Source organism: Mercenaria mercenaria, chromosome 12 (genome assembly GCF_021730395.1).
Source record: "Mercenaria mercenaria strain notata chromosome 12, MADL_Memer_1, whole genome shotgun sequence".
Taxonomy (NCBI): Eukaryota; Metazoa; Mollusca; class Bivalvia; order Venerida; family Veneridae; genus Mercenaria; species Mercenaria mercenaria.
This window is the reverse complement of record NC_069372.1, coordinates 38,198,419-38,222,880: the sequence shown is the minus strand read 5'-3', so window position 1 is coordinate 38,222,880 and position 24,462 is coordinate 38,198,419. Positions and strand designations below refer to the sequence as shown.

Sequence of the window (24,462 nt, the reverse complement as noted above, 5' to 3'; positions counted from 1 at the left end):
AAAGTGACATAAAACCCCAAAACAACCATACCAAAGCATGTTTATTATTTCACCTAATGAAACAAACTATAAAGTTGTTACGCTGAAAGAATTATTCCAGTGTTACTCAGTGAAAAGAGTAATTTCTCTAGTGTAACTCAGAAAAAAGAGCAACTAGATCTACTACAATTTTACACTGAAACCATAAAATCCATATACATTGTATTTCAATCCCCAAGAAAAACGAAAATATAAATATCAATGAAATACAAATAACACGTTCGTTTGCCTATTTTATTCAGAGTATTATATATATTATACATAATACTGTTATTCAAATAAACATTTGTTTTTCATCTTCTAAATACGTGTAAAACGCATACAATGTCAGGATTTAATTAAAGTGTCAGTAATGTATACACGTATGCATTATATTTGTAAAAGTGTCACCCTTTTGTAATCTCTGGCGGGTTATAACCAGCCAGAAGTGCTTCAATGAGGAACTTTCTTTTGTTTATGGCATATTTCCACGCTTCTTCTCTGTCAAAATCCTCCGATTGCATAACGCGATCTACAGTCATCTTGACTGCTTGAACAGGGAACTGTCTTTGAGTGAGCTAAACCATAGAGTATTGTCCGTAAAGACCTCAGTAAGCGATTTTCGATAAACGCTTTTCATTGATTTGTACGTCCTGTCTCGAGTTTCATCTTCTGAAATGTGCCGATTCATTAAAGCCAGTACTTCTTCTTCATATTTAGGTTGATACTGTTCGAACACTTCATCCACAAGTCGATCCATAGGATCATCGCTTTCCGATGTCTCTGACATATTGCTATTTTCATCCATATTTTCAGAATCAAAGTTCTCTTGATGATGTTTAGCCTGTTTATGTCTCATCATATTATACTTTCTATCGAACGTTTTATCACACATGTCACAGGAGAACATTTTTATCTGCAGTTTTACAAATATTTAAGCGATATTTCATCCAAATATGTCGTCAAAATCTGTTGAGTTTCTTGGTATTTTTTTGTTCTTGTTTGCGAGTGGTTTGGTTTCCTTGTTTTTTAAAATGCTCTCTACTGGTATATGCGGTTTTGTTCTTCTGTGAATCTTTTTCTTGGCAAGACGTTTAACCTTTTTCTCTTGAGTGTCGCCTGTGGTTATGACTGGTTTTGAAGATTCCTGCTTATTTATACATGTACGTTCTAACTCCGACTTTGCTCTCTCCACCACAGTTTGAATTGGCGATACGAGCTTGATATTAGTTTCTTCCTCTTTGAAATCATCCCAATGTTTTGGTTTAAAATAATTCTTCCACTTTTTAGGCTTTGGTATGTATAATTTGGATTTAGAATTCATGATTCCCTTACAAAATGTAGTGTCAGCAACACGGGATCTTGTAAGAATGATGCGTCGCTTCCTTTCAAGTTCTTTATATAAACATCAAATTCTAGCAACACCTTTTCTTTAACTTGGAGTTATATCGGTGTATCAAAACATGCATCCCAACGGTTTCCTTTTACCGGTGTAACGCGCCTTAAAAGTGGTGTTTTCACGCCATTTACAATACTTTCCTCACAAATATTAGTATATATGAACAAAGTTTCGTTTGCACGATATAAAGTTTTCATCTTGGAAGCAAATGCTTGAAATTCTAATAACGCAACGGAATAATTTCTATCCAGTATGAGTGGTGTTTTAAGATGTATTTTAAATCGGTATGGTTTATTGTCAGGAAACCTTCGTTGCTTTGTAGATACACGATCATGTTGACGTCCTCGCCTGATATCCGTGAGTTGAATGATGAGAGAAAGCCGTCCCACGATACAAAGTATATTTTTGTGGTCACTAACCTTCTAAATCAGCTGTTTAAGGTTAACTTGTATTACAGAATGTTTAAACAGTAATTAACTAAGGTCGTGTGGATAAATGATGCTTGAAGATAGCCATCAATGAACCAAGCGTGAAAGCTACTGTTCAGTACATTTGTAAGATAACATTATAGACAGACAAATTTTGGCTCTAGCGGAAGAAATATATCGATTATATTGTGTTCCCTTTAAAAACTTCAAGTAGCTATTACCGGACGTTTTAATTCTTCGCCTTTACACACTCTATTAAAACGAGAGGATTGCCTCTTCTGAAACCTGAAACGGTGTTCAAATCGAAGCAGTCGTGCATGTTATTGTAAAAAGTTCTTTTTCGGCTACACAAAACGTGTCTAGCATAAGATATTGCATAAACGTTTAAGGTTTCGATGGAGGCCTTGAGAAACAAAAATCAAACAACACCAAATCATAGAAAGAAAGAGTTGTTTGACATGAAAATTGAACAGCATGTAAAACATGTATATTACTTTACGAAACAAGTGTCAGTATACTGATATAAACATTGAATTCCGGAAAAGGGCTGCCTAAAGGGGCTCCACTTCCGGACAGTTAAACGCCTTTAAAAACTCACCATTTTCAAAGAACAGTTACACATGTTCGTTTTGATGCATTTGCAATAGCGTGCGAGTGGTGAAATTTCGCATAACAAGGTGGAACACAGTTTTCAGCAATTGTTTATCTTTATTTCTTTGCAAATGGAATTCATTTTCAAAGGGAGACAACTGTTCCCGATTATTTTAAGTACAAATGGCATTCATTTTCAAAGGGAAACAACTTTTTCCGATTATTTTAGGTAATCTTTGAGAAAAAGTTGTCTCCCTTGGAAAATGAATGCCATTTGTAAAGAAAAAAAGATAAACAATTGCTGAAAACTATGTTCTACCTTGTTACGTGAAATTTCACCACTCGCACACTATTGCAAATGCATCAAAACAAACATGTGTAACTGTTCTTTGAAAATGGTGAGTTTTTAAAGGCGTTTAACTGTCCGGAAGTGGAGCCCCTTTAGGCAGCCCTTTTCCGGAATTCAATGTTTATATCAGTATACTGACACTTGTTTCGTAAAGTAATATACATGTTTTACATGCTGTTCAATTTTCATGTCAAACAACTCTTTCTTTCTATGATTTGGTGTTGTTTGATTTTTGTTTCTCAAGGCCTCCATCGAAACCTTAACTAATACTCAGTTGATATACAACGGTGTTCAAATTGTTAATTAAACTATCCATTTGAGTAGAAGACATAGGACATTACGCGTTATTAAACAGCACATTTTACTGCCCTATACAATTCTTTAAATGCGCGGTAAAATGACATAATTTGATCTTCGGGTAAGCGCACCATCCATGACCTACTTTACAAATCGAACCGCGGGGAAAAGAGTTGAGCGCGCCTACTCAAACTAGGTCTATGACGTTTAGCGCCACAAATAAGCGCGCGGACTATGACCTAATTTACATACAAAACCGCGGGAAACATATTGACCTTCATAGGGTGTCCTAGGGGAATGCCTTTCTTGTGACCCAGATTTAGGACTAATCCACCTGTAATAACCGTCATCGGCTACAACTCTTATTCACTTTTTGCGCTAAGGTGACGATGTATTCACGGTTTAAGCAGACGATGCACTGGTTTATATATGGAGACGTGTTTCTTTATAACGATTTTATTCAGCCGATAGAGTGCAGTGACTATTTTGGACCTGTCGAGCAGTTGTGTTTATTGTTTTTATCCGATTTGTTAAGGATACTATACTTCATGCAATTTTTTCCCATAATTTGATACAACAAGAGTTGCGTTAGCCAATTAGAAAGATCATTTATTATTATATACACATTTATCCAAATATCAAAAAATGTTACAGATTTAAAAGATGTCCGCAGATGCAGGAAATTGCATTCTTTCGTGCTATTACTGCCAAGAAAAAAAAAACCCAGATAATACATCATTTATGCAAGAGGCACACAAGTGACAGTTCAAAATAGAGGCACACAAGTGACAGTTCAAAATATACAGAAATGAATCTAAATTACTGTACTGGACAACTGGGGTATCGGACAAAACTATTCGAGAATGTGAAGCCAGTGTCACGTAACATACAGGTTTCCAAGGAAGGCACAATCCGTGTTAATCTAATCTAGGGATGAAAAATATCACAAGAACATTCCCAAGAAAATAAAGATTTACAATTGCATACAAAACAGAAGATTTTGAACACAGTCCGGAAGAAAAAAAAAGTATAAGTAAACTGATGCGTCAGATATTGATTTGCCGCAAACCAACTGCGAAGGAGGAGATATCAATGTAGTGATTTTGAAGAAATATATAAAACAATTCTTTGCGTTATTGACTCGCTCAGAGAACATGGTCAGCTTTACTTGTACAAGAAATAGTGTTCATTAGTGATAGCAAACAAAACGTATATGCTATCTACCCTTTTTAGACGTTGTCAATTTGTTTTCAAACACAACTACAATCATCCCAAATGCGATACATGCAGGAAGAGACACTAAAGTTCTGGAATGTTGGATACAGATTGAACGCTTTGTTGGCGATTAATCTACTTTGAATATATTTAATAATAATAACAATAGTTTCAAAGGACATCAATTAGTCTGATATATGTTTCCCATGATCTTTCATGCCTGGTTGTTAGACAGGTTATCCTCAACCCAATGGACAGCTTGGAGTGAAAACAGAGCCTTAGGGAGGTTTCCTTTCCATGCTGTCCCGAGCGTTGGGAAAATACCTGTCCTTCAAAGGCAGACATCATTTACGATTCTTCTTATTGCCTATCATGTTAAAAGACATTGTAAAATGAAAAATATCCGGCATAATGTATATTTCATGACGTCATATTATGATTAGCACTGATGTGATTTTACTAAAGTGCGCGCTATGTTAGCCAATGTATTCTCTAAGGAAAGACAGGGATACTCTTGGGACAAATCGTCTGTATAGAATTACCTTGTCTGATATAGCGTTTAGTCTCCATTGTTTCTTTTTTGTCAATTTCTTCAGAGGCGTAGTATTAACTATGTGTGTTCTACAAGTAGTGTCCATATTGAAATCTTAATCTCCCTAATAAAAGCTACAGGCAGCAGTACATGTATTCAGCTATCACTAAAACAGTCTGTACATTTTGAAGCTATACACGTCCTACTCCTGTTGAATAAAGTCGTAATATGCAGATTTATACGACAACACGTTTAACCTGTTAAATATCAAAAAAAAGTGCTTGACAGCGTCAAAAATGGTCATAGCGTTATATGAAGTTTATGATAACTGTTTCCGAACATCGCCGAAAAAATTTTCATCCTGTGCCAAACATCGCCTTTGTTTCGTGTATATAGTCTATTTCAAACTTAAAAATCTCTACTAAAACAACGATTTAGACATTATGATTTGGAAAGAATACAGGCGAAAGATTTATAAATATAGTCCATAAAGATATTGTCTCCGTTTTGTAATATTTTTAAAGAAATATGGCTATTAACTTAATAATTGCCGAAATTGGCGTAACGTTTAACATTTAACTTCGTCGTTTTCCTTTAAAATGGCATATTTTCAGGATTTTAAATCAGCTTTGGAAACTTCATTATTACATAATAAGGCAAGTGAGGTGATTTTACCTGGCAGTGCTATTGTTTTTAATAGACCAAAATGAGGATAATACTTACCCCAATAAAGTTTTCGATCCTGCGCCGAACATAGCATCCTGCGCTACCTAGTGTGGTAGTAATGCGTATTAAATATGAAGTGATACCACGCAATACATTCCCAATAAAACGTAGAAAAAGACACAGCAAGGCGTAGTAAAGGTATATGAAAGCGTAGATAATACTTACAATTGTAGTGGCTTGCCGAGGGTTTTAAGGCTTGCCTTACGGTTACGTGTCTAATGCGTTTAAGTACGTTTTGCGTTTTAGAAGGTATTTGCTACGTACACGGAATCGTTTACAAAACAAACGTGTCTGGAGTAATCATCATTACGTGTATAGCCGCATATAATATGTAGTATGTACTATATTGCCGTTCAATACGTTTTCAAAAGCGCTAAATACCTGTCAATGAAAAAACGAAAATATTAACTATACCATAGCCATGACAGCCAACCCTGCTGACTTGTCGGTATCTAGGAAAATCGCTCAAATTAGGTAACATATTTTCTTATAATTTCCTTAATAGTGTTCCTTCTCATGAGAAGGAACACTTATGGTGAACATGTCTCACTTGACTGAGCAGGTAATGGATACAAGGGTATCATCAAAGGCATCCGAATTCCAGTAGGGCGCCGCCATTTTGTACTCATGCATATTCATTACAAATAGCCTCTTTACGCATCTTTAAGTCAATCTTTAGTGAAAAACAACTACGTAATAAAGCAGACCTATAAAAAACAATAATTTAGTTTAAACTATCTAACTCCTAAATCTTATATGTCACATTGTAGAATCGAGATTAACTAAATGAATATTCATCATCTAAAAATAGACTCCCGCCCAAAAATATCGTTTACTATCATTATTCTCGGTTGCATTCTTTGCTGCTTCTAGAGGTTCTTTTTTACGATTTTATTTTATACCAACTTTATCATTTTGACATTTTAAGTACTACCATCAAAACATACTGTACTAATAAAGTTATTCGAGATTTTTCAGTTGTCTGTGAATGCTATTGCACGATACGTACCGTCACCGGATTACAACATTTCAATTACTTCCACTGTTTTTATCAAGAACTGTATAATGCATTTCTTCACTTAACTGAGCTATATAAATATTTCGAACTTTGTAATTTCATGCCTTTTGATTAATTGTTTTGTAATTTTCAAGTTGTGAACTTTTTGTACGCACTTTTTCCAAATCCATTAGTTTGTTGGTGCCGACTTATATAAAAGCCCTTTTTCTCCTGCTTTAGTCGTTCTGGAGCTGTAAGTATCCATTCATGCAATGCAATTACTGGCATTTGGCAGAACTTTTCTGCCATTGTATTGTTAATTAGAAATAGGTAAACATACGACCAAATTCTGATCTGTGCCACTAGGACAGCTGTCGACAATGGTTCCCTAAGTTTTGACAGAGTGATGGTATTTATTATTTATTGTCCGCTGATAATATTTAGGTAGAATTGCTCATCTAAAGGTGTTTGTTTATTATTTCAAGTTAAATAAATGTTGTGTGAAATAACTTTAAGAGTTCTTATAATAAATAGATAAGAATGCACGTAAACTAGCAAAACACATAGTTCATAATTGTTTTATTAAAGATCCCTTAAAAAGAATATTTAATATGAGCTAGAAGGAACATTTAAGCTAAATCTTGTTTTACAGATTTTGATAAAATTAAAAGCATCGAAGACAAGAAAATTACCTCGGAGTGACCTTTGACAAAGGGCTAACCTGGAATCCACACATTAGTCAAGCAGAAGGGAAGGCCCGTAGGAAGCTTGCCATGATGCGCAAACTTGCTGGGACAACGTGGGGAGCAAATGAGCAAATACTCAAGACAGTATATCAGGGAACAGAGAGACCTTATTTAGAGTATAGCTCAACTGCCTGGTCCACTACTGCCAAAAGTAACAACAGGCTTTAGACAAGGTTCAGAACCAAGAATTGCGGATCATGACAGGTGCTTCCAAGTCTACACCAATTTCCTTCATGGAGAAGCTAGCAGGAACACAGCCGTTACAAGACAGAAGACATGCAAAGGTTCTGCTTCAAGCAGAGAAGTTCAGGTCTTTTCAAGACCATCCCATGAAAGCCAAGCTAGATGGCTACACAAAGATTCGGCTCAAACGTAGCAGCTTCGTACATGGGCAAAGAAACTCAACCGAGAGTTCAAAACTGAGCTGAGCATACCAACGACTTCCCTAGGTAGTGAAGACATTATAAACCCACTAGCGAATGATCTGTCTTCAGTGACTGTGAGACTTGCTGTTCCTCGTCTTGACCGCGGGAAGCAAGAGGATGAAGGCATTCGGAAGAGCCTCACACTTGCTATGATCAATGAAGTCTATCCTCCGGAATCATGGACTCATGTCTATACAGACGGATCAGCCACATGCGCCGTCAAAGATGGAGGAGCAGGAGTTTTCATTCAATACCTATCTGGCAAGAGAGAAACAGTACATGCAGCCACAGGAAAACACTGCAGCAATTACAAGGCAGAGACTGAAGCACTCATGAAGGCCGTCTCAATGGTTGAAGACTCGGCAGAAGAAAGCTCCTCAGTCGTCTTTCTCACAGATGCACTGTCTGTCATGGAAGCTCTGATCAACAATAAAGCTCCGCAGCTAGCCAGGAGAATGCAGAGCCTGAGTATAACCTTCAAAGTAGCACTACAGTGGATTCCATCCCATTGTGGACTTGCAGGCAATGAATAGGCAGACAAACTGGCTAAGCTAGGAGCTCAGTCAGAACAACCAACAGAACAGAGTTACAAGGAGAAAGTCACCATCATCAAGGCACTAATGAGACCAAGGATGGAGGAAGATGCTTTTCATCTCCTTGATCGGTCTGAACAAGTGATGATGGTCACGTTCCGCTCAGGGAACAACAAGCTCAATGCTCACATGTACAAGAAATACAGACTGACATCATCGCCAACTTGTCCATGTGGTGAAGAAGATCAGACTGCGGAGCATATACTTCAGAGAAGTAAAAGGCATGACCAGGAGCGAGCTGCGACCTGGCCGATAGATACCTCAATCCACCAGAAACTGTATGGAGGCATTGAGGATCTGCGGCAAACCACAAGTTTCATCGAGGCTACTGGTCTGACAGTGTAGTCGCGAACGAAAAGAAGAAGAAGGAAAATTAGTTCTTGGCTCGCTTTATAGCGTCTGTCGGACATTCTTCATATTTTAAAACTTTTTGCCGAAATGCTTATTATTTCTTACTCACCAAATGTGTAAGTAACGTACATACTGCTATTCGGGCGAAGTGTTTGAAGACAGTATTGATAAAGTTTCGTGACGAGGATAGGACTCATTTCCCTGTCTTTGCGCGTGTTGACGATACCGAAAAGTCACTTGGGTTGGGCTGTGTTGAACTGTATACATGTGTTGGTATAAAGGTATCATTTAATAACTCTGTTGTAGACTGAGTGTGATATGCCGGTCCAGTATAGCTAGGAGACATGATACCTAATGCTTTCGGATATTTTAGCAGACGATTTTTTAGGAATTGCATATAACTACACATACGCGTACACGTAGATGTATTGGACGACAAAACCGCCGATGTTTTATCAAAATATATCTACACCAACACATCGCTAAAATGTTTTCAAACCTGCAGAATTACGAACTGTCATACATGTTGATAGTTTTGAAATCTCTTTTTGATTTACATATTAAACAAAAAAGAAAAACTGAATTGAAACATGTCATTTTAATAACAAATGACTATATTATTATATAGCTGCATAACAGTGAAAAGAGATGAACATCAAACTTATAAAATAATATAAATTATTTCCTTAAAATAATTTCATTTATTCCTCGAGACTTAAAATGTTTGTTAGTTGCTAAGGATTCGGGATTAATCGGCCTTTATTATTCAGTTGAACTGGTTCTCGTTTTATTAATACAGTACTGATGTGCATGTTCAGCGAGCCGAGAACACAGCCAAGTTGTTCGATATAAAGCAAAAAGCCGTGCAGATTTCTCACATTGCGTCTGAAAGGGCGAATAGACCGTTATTATACACTGACAGAATCTTACAGTTCTTCTACATGTCGTTCAGTAAAGATAAACTTAAAGTAATCTTAAATTGAGATGTCGCATGAACGTGTTAGACCTAAACGACAAGGCGGGAAAGGAAGACGAAGGTCACAGGCAAAAATGTAAGAGCAAAATCGTCACAACAGGAATATCACCATAGGACGAGAGGAGAGAAACAAAAGGCGGCCAGGAACGAGGTGCGGAATCAGATACCACCAAATGACTTGGAGCACGAGGGACCGGTAATTGTGCAAACGATATCGAGAAGGAAGAAAACAGACAGTTACAAGATAATGCTGGTGGGTGTATTGATAATATTATTGATTTTTAAGTATTTTACATGGTTCGGGTATTTCACAAGACTATGTCATGGTTAGAGGTAAAATTTCAAGGAGGGTGTGGCGGTGTAAGTGTATAGGTCATCTATACTAGGCTCGTCTGTATGGTCAGCATGTCTAATATTGAACAAAAAGTTACAGTCTGTAGGAAGATGCGCAAATTAAATCATACCTTCTGTTAGTCTTACCAGTGTCTTATTGGCGGCACATCTGCTTTCCTCCCTTGAACAGATTTTCAGAGACGAATATATCAATTTGGCATTATTGCCGGTCAAAGGGGGCATTTAGTTATCAAAACGTTTTTTGTAAGAAAGACATTTTAGACTGTCTACCGACGGTCAGGCTGAAAACACTCGGGCAGAATTATTCTATATGCAGTGGTCGTAAGCGTTCATATTTATGCGGCGACATATCTACCAATCAGTGATAAAGTTCAGAAAATGCTTTGTTACATGTACAAGTTTTAGCATGGCGTGTGCTCGGTGGGCAGTTTCAGTTGCGTCGGGTGATATCGCCCGCATCCTGGTCTTAAAACATAACAGACTTTTGGTGGCGATGTGTGCAGGTTAATGACGCAGCGGAAACGGTTCGGGCGAGTACACGTCACTGCATGTGCAATTACTTCATTAATATTCAAATTTTCCATAAAAAAGCACATACTTCGCTCCACATTCGGGAGTGTCCTGCAGTCAGTATAACTTTTCAGTGAAGTATCAAAACCCACATCCCGGGATAATTTGCAAGTAGAACATTTCAGAGACATTTTAGGGGTCAAGATTGGGGTCGCGCCCGGAGATGAAGTTCAAATGAAATTTCGTCTCAGAGCTCAAAAAAAAAAAAAAAGAAATATCGATATAGTTAACTTAGCAAATTCACCGGTCAAAGTAGACTATATCGACCCAAAATAACAGCTGTTAAATTTCTAAAATAGGTCAAGATCTAGGTCAAGGGACTTGTCATCAAAAAAACTCAAAACGCATACCGTCTAGTACGTTTATAGTCTTCTCTGCTAACACAAACACTGGACTGACACAGAAAGTTTTTATTTTTGATACAACACTTCCTTTTGAGGAATGGATAACATTGCAAAATTTGCTAGGATTTAAAGATACGCCACAAAATACCTGTATTCTGTTTGTATTTCCACGACGGTAGTTTTACATGATTTGCATGAAAAGATTGAAATATACAAGTATTTAGTACAAGTTGACGGTGACATGGATTAGGCCAAAACAAGGCGTTTAATGACTTAATACTATATTTAATCAATGTAACAATATGTACAGAAATAGTGTATTAAGTTAAATTTCGAACACATTTGGTTTCTTCATGTAAAGTAGTCATTCTATGCTATGCTCTTAAAACTATGATGATAAGAGATTGATTGAATAAGTTTTGCATACGAAGCTGTAAAACTCATTTATTTAAGGAAGGGCCTTGATTATCCATCATGGCTGTATATTACTTGTAATTTAAGAATGATTTTCATGAAGTTTCCGTGGTTAAAAAGAAAAGGTTACTAGGTCGTGGTGGGCATTTAAGAATTTTGTGTTGAAACAAACATGAAATCAGGCAAACAGCAGAACTATCTAGACGATTTTATGGAGGTGGTTTTGCGGCTTTAAATGTATTTAAGGATTTGATAGCAGTTGGCAAACGAAAAAACAAAGCAATATGATTGAAATTTTGGGGTTCAGAGCCTGATTTGTAGACCTACAGATGGTGATCCGAATTCTGACCACTACACTTCAGAAGTAAATTAAAAAAAAAAAAAACACAAAAAACGATTGTTTCACAGAATAATTTTTATTCAGGACTGCAGATGTATGTGGATTGTTTCGTCTCTGCTTCATCCGGCTCATTCTGTTGATTTAGCAAGCCTATCACCACATAAGGGTTGAGATTTATTTAGATTTAACAATACTAGGATTCTTGCGATATTACAGTCGGTATACCCGTTTTTTTTTGTTTTTTTTTAGGACTATTTTTGGACTACCAATCAGGGTAAACAGTTGTTTTTCTGCAAATGCTTGGGGTGAAGGTTTGGATTAAAGGTCATTGGTGTCACGCAAACTGTTGCTGACACGTGGCATAATGTGGCATAACTTCCGATAGAATTGTTCTAGAACTATTATATTATTCCCCATTTATCTGGGGTACCGACTTGTCGAATAAAGAAATCAAATTCAGTGGCGATTATGTTTGGGTACCTTCATATAAATATTTTATTCAAAACCAATCACGTGCCTGGTCGTTTTAATGGCATTTGAAATGGCCTGCTTCGCCTTCAAATTGAAAAGTTCAAGACATTCTTTATTTAGAACAAAGAAGTATAAAATACAATTTTATTTCATTGGTCGGAAATCTCTACCGATTCTCTGATAATGTGTAGCACTGCTTTTAAAAGCATTTGAAATATTTCGACAATTATAACCGGTAAAAGTATAGCCTATACTTAGTGAATACGTCATCATGTTTATTCATGACGTATGGTTTAGTGTAAGGGTTCTCATCAAAGTTTATCATACCTTACGAGCATTATTTTCATTAGTTTTTATATGAGAGTGTTTTAAAGTAATCTATTACAGGGTTGTCATACGGAATCAAATTCATTTTTGCGGCGGTAGACATAAACCTGTTTTATTGCAGATTTATTATAACTACGAATAAAGGATGTTTACAGTTGTTTTCATATTAGCCTATTTTGGCAGGCCACCTATTCAGATTAATTAAGTGTACTGGTAGATTCAAGCGTCGGTGGGATCCGGTATTTAGAGAAGAGGCTGACCTGTCTTTTACGGACAGTATTTGGTTATACGTTTAATAAATTCTAAGACAAATCAGAAAGGGGATTTTATTTTGTTGAAAATACAAAACGAAACCAGTGTAGCTTGCCCATATGAATCGGTAATTATACCTTAAATGTTAGGACGTCGCTCAAATAATGTTGAATTGAGGGGATCAGGCGAGATATCGAGTTAATTAGATTGCTAAACAATAACCGGTTGGGTGTTTGTTTGTGCGATTTATCGGTAGACGCCGAACTAGAGATATATCTATGCGTTTGGTGTGATGAATTTTATTCGGAACAGTTCAGTGTAATTTGCGTTGTCGTCTGTCAGTTATGGACACGGTCCGCTCAGTTTGGTGAAGCTATGTTTGCCTTTATCGGGCCCTATCACAAGGGCATTATTGTCTTAAACAGTGCACCAAAGGTTTTTCATTGCAAAAGATGCACCTTGCTATTTAAGGTTGGTTGACCTGAAGTTGCTTCGGGTCACTAGGATTTCGTCCTTATAGTACTGGCGAGTCCTAGATTGCATTGCGTTGCGTTGCGTTGCTTGCTTGTGAAGTGGTTGTAGTGCACCACTATAGGTTCTGGTGATGCCTAGGTTGCTTTGCTTTTTTGCGTAGTGAAGCTTCTATAGTGAATAATTACAGTATTGGCGAAACCTAGGTTGTGTCTGTAATGTATCACTATGGTACTGGTGAGGCCCAAGTTGCATTCCGTTGTCCGTAGTGCTTCACTATAGTGTTGGTAATGCCTATGTTGCGTTGTTTCTTGCGATACGAAGTGTCTGTAATGCATCACAATGGTACTGGTGAGGCCCTGGTTGCATTCCGTTGTCTGTAATGCTTCACTATAATGTTGTGTGGTGCCTATGTTGCGTTGCTTCTTGCAAGGTGAAGTGTGTCTGGGGTGCATCAGTTGGTGTTTTGTGTGGTAGGCCGGTCAGTCCGTATTTTAGTTTTACTAGCTGAAGAATTGGGCTGTCTCATGAATATTTAACGCGTGCCGTTTTCGTGGACAATAATGCCAATATTGTCGTTCTTGTTTTAGCACAGACATATATCAGACAGCTTTCTAGCACTGAGTGTTTGGTAGCAGCTCTTGACTTGCTTCGTGGCATCGTTTTGGTGCGGAGCCGTGGTGAGCTGAGGTCTGCTGTCATACATTCGGGTGTGGTCCGTGTGCTGGGTGCCGTCTGCGGTTTTTAGGGGTCATCGCATCGCGTGTTGTCTCATGCTTGCGCCTGGTCTCCTCTCGCTTGAAGATAGAGCGGCCAAAAACATGCCAACTTAACTTTTCAATGTTTTTCTCAGATCTATTGATGCATTTACCTTAGCAGATGTAGAATATATTAATTTAGAAATCAAGTATTTTAAGTCATTTGTTCGTCATAATGTGTTATATGATCTTAAAACATTTAACAGTATAACAATGAGATAAATAAAAGACAAAGAATGGTACATGTTCTTATTTTATGTCGAGTAATATGGAATAATATGGCACTTAGATCTAATACACACATTATTATATTGTCTGCAACTGTTATACATGTAAATCTAATGTTGGGTACAACTACCCGCCACATATTGCAGACTCGAACTGATATCTAGTGTGTGCCTGAACTTACAACCATAACCTGCATTTTGCAATTATATCGGTCTATATATTATTTCAAAATATATCTGTACCAACCGTTCATTTATTATATCAATTTTCTGCATGAAATCGATATGCTAAAATAGTACATGAATTGTTTCTATTTATAGCAATGCTCTCTATATATATAACTGGAAATACCCACAAAATTTATTACACAAATTGAAAATCGAAAATGAAAGTACAGGAGGATTTTTAAAAAATACAAAACAAACAAACATACTGTTTGTCTCAGACTGGGTTATCAAAATAGTAATGTTGATATACATACAAGTGTTCATAAGGACTTGAGCAGAATAGAATATTTGAACATGAATGGTAAGGTTACAAGTTACACTGTATAATTTAACGTTTCGTGAAGAAACTTAAGATTATTTATATTCACTTAGTTAGTTAATACACTTTATACATGTTTGATTTTCTGGTCTCTCAGCCCATAGTTGATAAACATATTTTTGCCTCATGAATTATATATAAGATATATGACAACAGTACTACATCTGTCCAACAATTTCATTGGCAAGTATGTATTTAACTGAAATTCATTAGAATCTTTTTGCTCATATTCTATTAAATAGAAACTAGATTTTTTTTAAATTGAAAGTAATACCAAGTTTTTTTTAATACTTGCATATGAATTAAAGAGGTGTAATTACAACAGTTTATAAAATCAGTAAATCATATTTACTACTAGTGTGCAGCCTACTTTTTGACCAACTGATCAGTGATACAACAGGCAGGGACAAAATATGGCCTGACTGATAAAAACCCTTGTTTTCATCCTAAATGAGTCCAAAATGAAAAATATGTAGTTAAATATTGACCCCCTTTTTAAAAGATACATATGTCTACTGAAGGCCAGAATCTCGAGATTCGAGTCTGCGAGCAATGGGTTCACTGCCCGGACCATTGCGAAATAAATTTTCTTGACAATTAAATATACTATGTATCAATATTTCACACGTATATTTAACTACAAAATGAGACCAACCCCAAGTCTCTAGCCCTTCCCGTTCATGAAATATCTATCAGGAAACGAGCGCATTCCTGCTGCGAGTCCCAGGTAGACAGAAATGCGGCACAACGAATCGGTACGTAAACATTGACTAACGCACGTTTGTCAGCCGAGTTCGGGTCAAATTCACTAGAAATTACTTAGAAATATAACTAAATTCATAAAATGGGGCCATTCACAACCGCCAGTAGCAACTCATACACGCCAGATTGGCGTTTCAATTTTCTCCACGGTCTTTCGATTCAATGCTACGCCATTGAACAGAATTATTTCGGTATTTTTAAACGCAATATCTGATTGGCCAATAGCGACACACCTCCAACAGAACCGTAACGTTAACAAAATTACTTGGGTATTATCATATCGCTTTCAATGGCGGCGAATGCAGTTGAAAGACCGACGGAAAAATAAAAAAGTAAATATCGTATGTAGCAGATGCTGCTTATGGTGGTGAGTTGCCATAATTTACATATGTAGTAATACTTGTTATTAATTATAGCAAGTGAATTTGACCCGAGCTAGGCTGACAAACATATTTTAGTCCGTGATTTCATACCTTTTTGTTGTGCCACATTTTTATCTACCTAGAACCGGCAGCAGAAAGGCACTCGTTTTCTGATAGATATTTAATGATCGGGGAGGGCTAGAGACTTGGGGTCGGTATTATTTTGTAGCTAAATGTACACGTGAAAAAAGTGATAGAGAGTTTGTGTAATTGTCTAGAGAATTTATTTCACAAAGGCCCGAGAAATGAACCCATTGCTCGCAGGCTCGAATCTCGCGTGAGATTCTGGACTTCAGTAGACATATGTATCTTTTGAAGGGGAGGGGGGGGGGGGGGGCAATATTTCACTATATTTTTTTTTCAATTTGGACTCATTTAGGATGTAAACAAAGGTGACCATTTCATTTGGTCCCAGGTCCGATACTGGTGCCTGTGAGTGATACTATTTTTTCAAAACGTGGCTTCCTATCCAGGAAGACCAATGTGACTGTACCAATAATTTTCGAAGAACAGCTCTACACGCTGAAGAGCGTCGACACGACTGACTGCAATTCTGATTGGCCAAACGTAGATTTCACACTATGTCTGATAGAGTCCATGAACAGAATTCTTCGAGAAAACGAAACATCGGTCAGTCACTCCCTATCGGTTTCTTTTTCAGGAAGAATTCACTTCATAAACTCTATCTATAATGTAGGAATCTACATGTAACACAGTATAATTGGTTTTTTTCTTAGTTAAATCTCTAACAGAATGTGCGAAAAGGGAAAATCATCACAAACTGTTGCAGAAGTGTTTAATATTACATAGATACCACAGAAAATTTCAGACGTGATGTTATGAGAAACTTCGTAAAGCATAAAATAGCAGAAAACCTTCTAGATTTTATATTTATGTATTTAACATATTACCAATTGTATGATGTATTTAATACGTAGCTTTCTTTGCTAGGTGATCACATTTGTATAACCAAAATAGAGCCGCCAAAAGATGTCATACTTGTTGAACATCCGGAAAATAAAGGTAAGAATCCAATGTTTTATATTCGCTAAAATAGGCAACTGACTGGAAAAAATGAATACAGTTCCAACAACCCAACATCTTTAACCTGAATAACGGGAAAATCGAGATGATCGCTTATAAATTGCACCTAATATAACAAATAGTTAAAGTATAGAAAGAATAAACAGCGAAAAAGGTAAGTTTTCACATTACATATGAGAATTGATCAAAAGTATTTTCATCACTGGAGCCAAGAATATGCAAAAAATAAATAATAATAAAAAAAAAATGAATAGACAAAATTATTTCACATCCATGTAACTTGATATATTTGTGATATGGTCCGAAAATATCATAAAGATATGTTCAATATATCGACCAGTACAAAAATCATGGTAACGGCAAACACTGACGTCACTGACGATATCGACATTCGTTCACCTTATATCAGTAACGTACGCTTACTCTACTCGCAGACGGTTGAAAAACGTAACCTCACATCTTTGTTATTTTATGTAGTTTTGTGCGTTACTTTATTGTAATTTATCATTGTCTTTCTTTTTTAACTGTTTTTGTTTTGATAATAAACTAACGTTTCAAGGCATCGATAAATGGCGTGGGGCGTGGATGATATACTTTGAATTTGCTTTTACTCAAAGCAGACACCTCCCCGAATATCATATTTACCCGGAAATTAGTTTATACATAATTTATTTTAGGTCGATTGTGAAGGAAGTTGTACAACTTATATTAATCACTCTCGACACCTCATTCCCGATGGAATCCATCGCCACGAGGGTATGAAAAAGAGGCCAGTTTCCCTTAATGCTAAGCGCCAAGCAAGGGAGCTATTGGTACCATTTTTCACGTCTTTGGTATGACGCGGCCGGGGATCGAACCGACGACCTCCTGCACTCGAAGCGGACGCTCTACCACTAGGCTATCGAGGCGGTTTTACCCTGAAATTCATAATTGAATTAGTGTGCATCTTGATATAATATCTATAATAGTACAATGATAAATAAATGTGCCTTGGACGCAATGACATAACTTGGAATAGCCCTCATATAAACTTTAACAACAATTTATTCCTTTTTTATAGTAGATATAGAATATATTTTAGCTACACTTCTTTTGTGTTTGGTCTATCTCTTTTTATTTAAACGAAATTTAATCAAAATCTCCCTTGTGTAAGTCTACACCATACGTATTATGAAGTCCAATGATTTTCTTCATTTGTTTATTACAGATACAAACTGTTTTGCAATTTCACATACCATCAACACTTCACCTCGTGTCGGCGACGTGCAGTTTGTTAAGGAACATGTTAGTGTTATTTGCCCTTACACCAGATGTGTCATGAAAGAACCCGTGAAAAACAAAATATGTGGACACACATTTGATAAATACGCAATGATGGACTATCTGAAATTGAGCCGGTACCCAAGGTAAGCTGGTACCCAAATAAATATGTTTAAAATCATAGTTTTGCTTACCTTTCATTTTCCGATCTGATCCGGTTAACATGTTAGTTGGTCCAGTTAATATGTTAGTTAACCCGGTTAACATGTTGGTTTTACTTCGTTTGATTAAATCAGTTACATTTCAAATAACGTATCATGTCTCCTTCTACGCCTTTTAAAAGTGAAATTGTGAATGACAAAATGTTAATGCATTAATTTGCTAAGTATAAACTCTTCCTACGTCCTATGCATTTGTTCAATATTTATCAATATTCATTATTAGATATATTTATGATAGTATTTATTTTAAACATATGATAAATGACCAGCAACTTAAAAAAAAATTTACTTATATTATGGTTATGACATACTTTTTTATCATCAGATGTCCTTTGGCTGGTTGCACGAATGTAAAACGCCTTGAAGCCTCTGACTTTGAAGTGAACAAAACTGTGCAGTTGTACATCGATAGAACTAGAGGATTACGACAATAACGAGACCCTTAACGATAAAGAAAACATCAAAATTTGTCAAGTAATCTAGGGCGGAAACGAGGACATCATCGAAATCTCAGAAATCTGACAGTGCTATTTATTCAAGTATAAACACTAGCTAGCTAGCTAGTAAATAGTCAATTACTTCATTATTTATTTCATGGACAAAACATCAACTATAACATTGATGTCATAATTTGTGAATGTGTAAGAGTGCGTAGAGATATTTGTTTAGTTTGCGTGATTTGCTTTGCTTGATTTTGGGTTTAAAGTCATAAAAGAACGGTTGTTGTTAAATGAAAGCAGTTAAGAACGACTCGAGATGCCATGCAAAATGTCAGGCTAGAGCTAAGGACTTTTTGCAAGTCAGTTATGTCGTCCGAAAGAAATTGTTGACGGCGGACGGACGGACGGACGTTCGGACCAACGAACGACAGACACAGCTTGGTCACAATAGCTTGATCAAGTCTTCTTTTCAAGTGTTGGCTATAGCTAACATCAACTAGCCTAAGGTATATATGTAAATGTAGTTGGTCTACTACCCAACGAATATTTATAGTAGATTTTTTCAAGTGCATATTTGGAAAATTAAATTAACAAAGTATTATGTTAAAGAAAATGCGTAAGGTTTGAAAACTTGTTAAACTGAATGCCATTTAAATGATTCAATGTATAAAAAGAGTGTTTGAATCAAATTTGTGTACTTATCCGTTATTTTATTTCTATGAGCTTTTTATTTCGCCAGTAATATAACACAAGCGATGGTTCGAAATGGCTTTGGCATGTTCTTCCTTACGAACACTTACTTCAAGAAAAGCTTGGATTTTGTGAAAAAAGTTAAATGATTGAGGCAAATATTTATCTGAAAGACCTTTTGTGATAAATATTGCATCCGTAGGTTTAATCCTTTGTCTTGTAACTATTTTTAAATATTGTGCTTCTTTACTAGAGTGTTTTGAAATGCTTTCGTTTAACGGCATGCTAAAGTGAATGTTTTGTCAAAACTTAATTGTTCATTAGAGCTGCAGATATTTCCTGTGGATAGGTAAGATCGAAGCGTACGAATTCCAGAAACATGTGTATAAGATAAGCTATTAGAAAATATTTTACGTTTTGTGTTAGCATTTATTATTTAAAGAATAAACATTTATAGAGAGCTTACCACTATCTGTATTTTATAAAGGTACAGTAGCATTTCTTTGATATTTGGAATTAATGATAAAATATAATATTATCTGTAATTGTGACGTGGCCAGTAATAACCTCTGAGACGTGTATTAACTAATAAGTACTCCGTCAGTAGAACAATTTCCATAGCAGCCAGATGACACTCATTTGTGAGATAGCATTGATTTAAACCAACAGTTCTCAAATACTTTTTAATTGGTTGTCTCATTTCATGGCCGTTACTTTGTAAATGATTGCCTAATGTATATGACTTTATACTGTTTCGCAACCATTATCAAAACAATAAACATAACATAAGTTTATGGACATATAGTTTTGTCAGTGATATGTTTCTTAGATTATCAAGAAATAATTGGTCTGGTGGTAGAGCGTTCACTTAAAGTGTGGGAGATCGTTGTTTCAGTCCCCGTCGCGTCATACAAAAAGCACCAGTAGCTGCGGCATTATGAGGGAAACTGGCTTCTCTTTTCTCGTACATTGTGGCGATGAAATCCATCAGGAATGAGGTGTCGAGAGTTATTAATATAATTTGTTGAATTTGCTTCACAATCGACCAAAAATAAATTAGTATAAACAGTAGATTATCAGATTCTTCATCTTTAGTCACTTTGATGTACACTGATATTTTCGAAGACACACGACCGTCCAGCAAACTGCACAGATTGTCAGTTAAAACGCGTATATTCTTTGTAAATGATATCAAATTACAGTGACCCCTTTCAGTTCATACCCAGATGATGAATACAAATAAATACACTTTAAGGTATAAGACACGTAATGATAATCGACTGATTACGTTTTTTCCATATGTGATTTCGGCATTCTCCGGTTATTACGGAAACTCACGTGCGTGTTCAGTTACAATTACGTCGGAAAATGCCGAATTACATAGCACGAATACGTACGTAATTCTGCTGAAATTGTCAGAGTTATTACCAGGGTTGGCCAACCCACGTGACTTTTAAGTGCCGTACACACGGAAAAGAAACGTCCCGCTTCAGGTGACATTTTGCCTATATTTTCTTTATTACTTGACGAATTTTCATAGGAATCCGCGCACAGTGTCTGAATTTTTCTTAAACACTTCATACAACTGTGACAGTATTAACGTTATTTCCATACTAATTTCCACGAAAAGGGAACATGGCGAAGAGTTTGAGAAAAGTACTGAGAACGGATGGCAGGTGCTTTTTGAGGAGGAATCTGCTCATATTGCGATCTTCGACGTACTTTTTGAAAATCCGTCAAGTAATAATAAAAATAATATTAATTTATAAATAAACAGTTACCTGAATCGAGACATTTTCTCCACGTGCACGGTCTCCAAAAGTCACGTGGATTGGCTACCCTGTTTTCAGGGCCACAACCTTAGATATCATAATTATATTTAAAGAAAACAAAAGAACACATAACTGCGTGAAAACTGTTCGTCAGTGTATTTCTGTTTCTACAATATCAATCAAACGAGTATGACCTAGCAGTTCTCCCAATCCTTCACACAGTCTTCTTCTTCCTCGTATAAGTTTGTTGAGAGTACAGAAAAGCAGCCATACATACGCCTGCATTCACCGCCATTGTAGGAGTAGTATACTCGCTCTTTGAGGCCACCCATGCAAATTATTTGCTGGGGTGTGGTCTGTTCACAATCTGTAAATCAGGACATCTTAAACTACTGATAATACATCATCATATGGGCCACTGATTTCTAAAATGCTTGTAATTATCAATAAAAACACCTCATGGAATGTTATGACGGAAAATTTATAACCAAAAATAAAATATTCATAATGATTAAGAAATTATTTTTAATTCTTACTTCCAATCTTCAGCTTCTTTAGAATGATATGTAGCATCAGTATATTTCAAAAACCGATCAACAATAAAAAATCTATGATATAACCGATGAATCAAGTTTTCGTAAGATAATAATATAATACGGCAGTGATTGGCGATTTCCAAGTGATAATTATTACAGCAGTGATCGGCAGTTTCCGTGTAATAATGTATCCTCGTAATTTATTGAAACAGTGATCGGCAATTTGCGTGTGATAATGTAGCCTTGTAATTTATTACAACAGTGATCGGCTATTTCCGTGTAATAGTGTAGCCTCGTGATTTATAACGGCAATGACTGGCAATTTTGTGCGATAATGTATTCTCGTATTTTCTCGCAATATCAATGTGATTATGTATCTTCATGTACTATGTTATTTTGGCATTTTGCGGCAGTTAGTCTACACGATACATTTGCGTTCCAAATCAACTGGGGAATACTAAAACTGAAAGGAAATTGCCTATTGCTATATCGCTTGCATTACCTACAGACGTTACATGATAAATCGAATGGGTGTCTCTGGTTATGGCACTGGTAAAAGAGAAAATAAATTTGCGGTATATTAGTATATCCTATACATTTTTTGCAGAATATATTGTTCAAACCGTATAGATGAGGTTATGAATGAAAATACTTGGTTACCTTCAGCAGTGACGGAACACATCAAAAGAACTGCAACGACGACGATTTCTTTGATCATCATTGAAACCTGCATGATCACAAGTAGTGTTTAAGTAAAGCACAAGAACGATAACTACATCGTTTCCATTATTTGTTTCCATTTTCTGTACATTTTCATCACATTCACACAGAAACATATTTGGTCATAATTTTCATTTCGATGTAAATGAATACAATGATATATGCCGATAAGAGGGAGTGTATTGCACAATAATATAACTCTCTGTGGAATTGCGTTAAACAATTAGTATTTTTGATTCTACTGATGTATGACTAAATGAAATTTACGTTATAAGATATAATGATCCAAGTACTTTTTCATCGTCAGTAAATAAATCTTCTGGAAGCACAGATAGCAACCAAGCAAAACAAGCTTTGGTTTGATGAGTCTGTCTGCGAGATGCAGTGAAATTTGCAACATCTCATACGCCCCTAACAAAGGCTTCTGTGAGTGAGTAGAATTAGATTTTATAACTACATTTACTGGATCACAAGGTCCAACATCGAGTCCAATTATACATTATTTATGACACTATATCAATAATTATTCAATGTGTATACTTAGGTAAATTCATAATTAGTAAAAGGTTATCTTAAACTTTAACCTAAATAGTTTCTATGTAAATACATTTATAGAAATATTCATATTTTAAGTAACTTTACATTCAGTTTATTTTGACAAATTCTTTCAATACATACAAAAAATCAACTTACCAGTACAGTTATTTAGTGATCAAATGAACTTCAAAAGCACTGTGTCTGTATTAATATTCTTTGGTAATAGGAAAAGTTAATTAACACATGACGCTTGATGTATTATTTTTATGACTGATATTATATCTTGAGGCATGTACCATATTTGTATTGTAAAAGGGCATTTCATTGTGTTTTTTTTCTGTTTTAAAGCTTTCAAAACCCCCAGCCACTGAGATTTTGTACACTGACTCGTGGGTTGAATTTAAAAGTTATGAGCAGTGTCATCTTTTTAAATGCAATACATTCTTCTGTCAACTCTTACATGCCCCGTGACGACTGTACTACTTCACTTTCACTTGGTGTTTTTCGGCGTTTTCTCATTTTAGATAGACGCTGATGTTTGCTTTATAAAACCAAGTCTAAAATTGTATTCATTTACTTTGAATAGTCATTTTTTATTCAAAGATATAAAAATTGGTGTTGATACTTTAATGAAAAATATGAAAGATAGTGACCTATTATTCTCCAGTAACAGCGAAAGTTACACAATCATGTTGTTGTTTCTTACTGTAATATTTTCTGCGCAATATCTTGTAAATCAAAATCCATAAAGACTCATCCAGTATCTGGCACCATACTTACAATCTAAGTGTATCTTTGTACCAATCAGAAAAAAATGGTTGAGATAAAAAAGTCCTGGAATAAAATGTTGGTAGGTAGGAGTTTTGTGCTTTTTAATAATTTAGACGATGAATCGCTCTTTCATGTGTTTTAACATACATGTGATTCTGTGTATCGTTCATTCAAACGTTTTTAACATTCACGCAATTCTGTCTACCGCTCATTCAAATATGTTTAACATTCACGCAATTCTGTGTACCGCTCATTCAAATATGTTTAACATTCACGCAATTCTGTGTACCGCTCATTCAAATATTTTTAACATTCACGCAATTCTGTCTATCGCTAATTCAAATGTTTTTAACATTCATGCATGATTCATGTGTTGTTAACACTCTGTGTGCGATTCTTTTCTATCTTTTATTGTCTGGCTATTATCATATACACCACTCCTACTTCAGTTTGATGTTGCTTCTTTGCTTTAGTATTTAACACAGCAAACTTTTAAAAATTCTAAAAACCTGAACCACGTAATTTGCTTGGTCTTTTAGTACTTTATCGTAACTTTTATTATCATTTCG

General features: G+C 35.9%; 1 protein-coding gene and 1 long non-coding RNA gene across 2 annotated transcripts; one reads left to right on the top strand and one right to left on the bottom strand.

Moving 5' to 3' along the window:
- Positions 1–14,537: 14,537 nt before the first annotated feature.
- On the top strand, positions 14,538–20,022 carry LOC123534815 (E3 SUMO-protein ligase NSE2-like). Its single transcript, XM_045317244.2, has 4 exons — positions 14,538–14,700; positions 16,854–16,925; positions 18,154–18,352; positions 18,753–20,022. The coding sequence occupies exons 1-4, from the start codon at positions 14,694–14,696 to the stop codon at positions 18,859–18,861; spliced, it is 387 nt and encodes a 128-aa protein (XP_045173179.1). The 5' UTR covers positions 14,538–14,693; the 3' UTR covers positions 18,862–20,022.
- A 1,440-nt stretch (positions 20,023–21,462) lies between these two features.
- On the bottom strand, positions 21,463–23,351 carry LOC123533727 (uncharacterized). Its single transcript, XR_006682864.2, has 3 exons — positions 23,279–23,351; positions 22,526–22,592; positions 21,463–21,696 (listed from the first exon to the last, which is right to left on the bottom strand). It is a non-coding gene; the product is annotated as an uncharacterized LOC123533727 (long non-coding RNA).
- Positions 23,352–24,462: the final 1,111 nt, after the last annotated feature.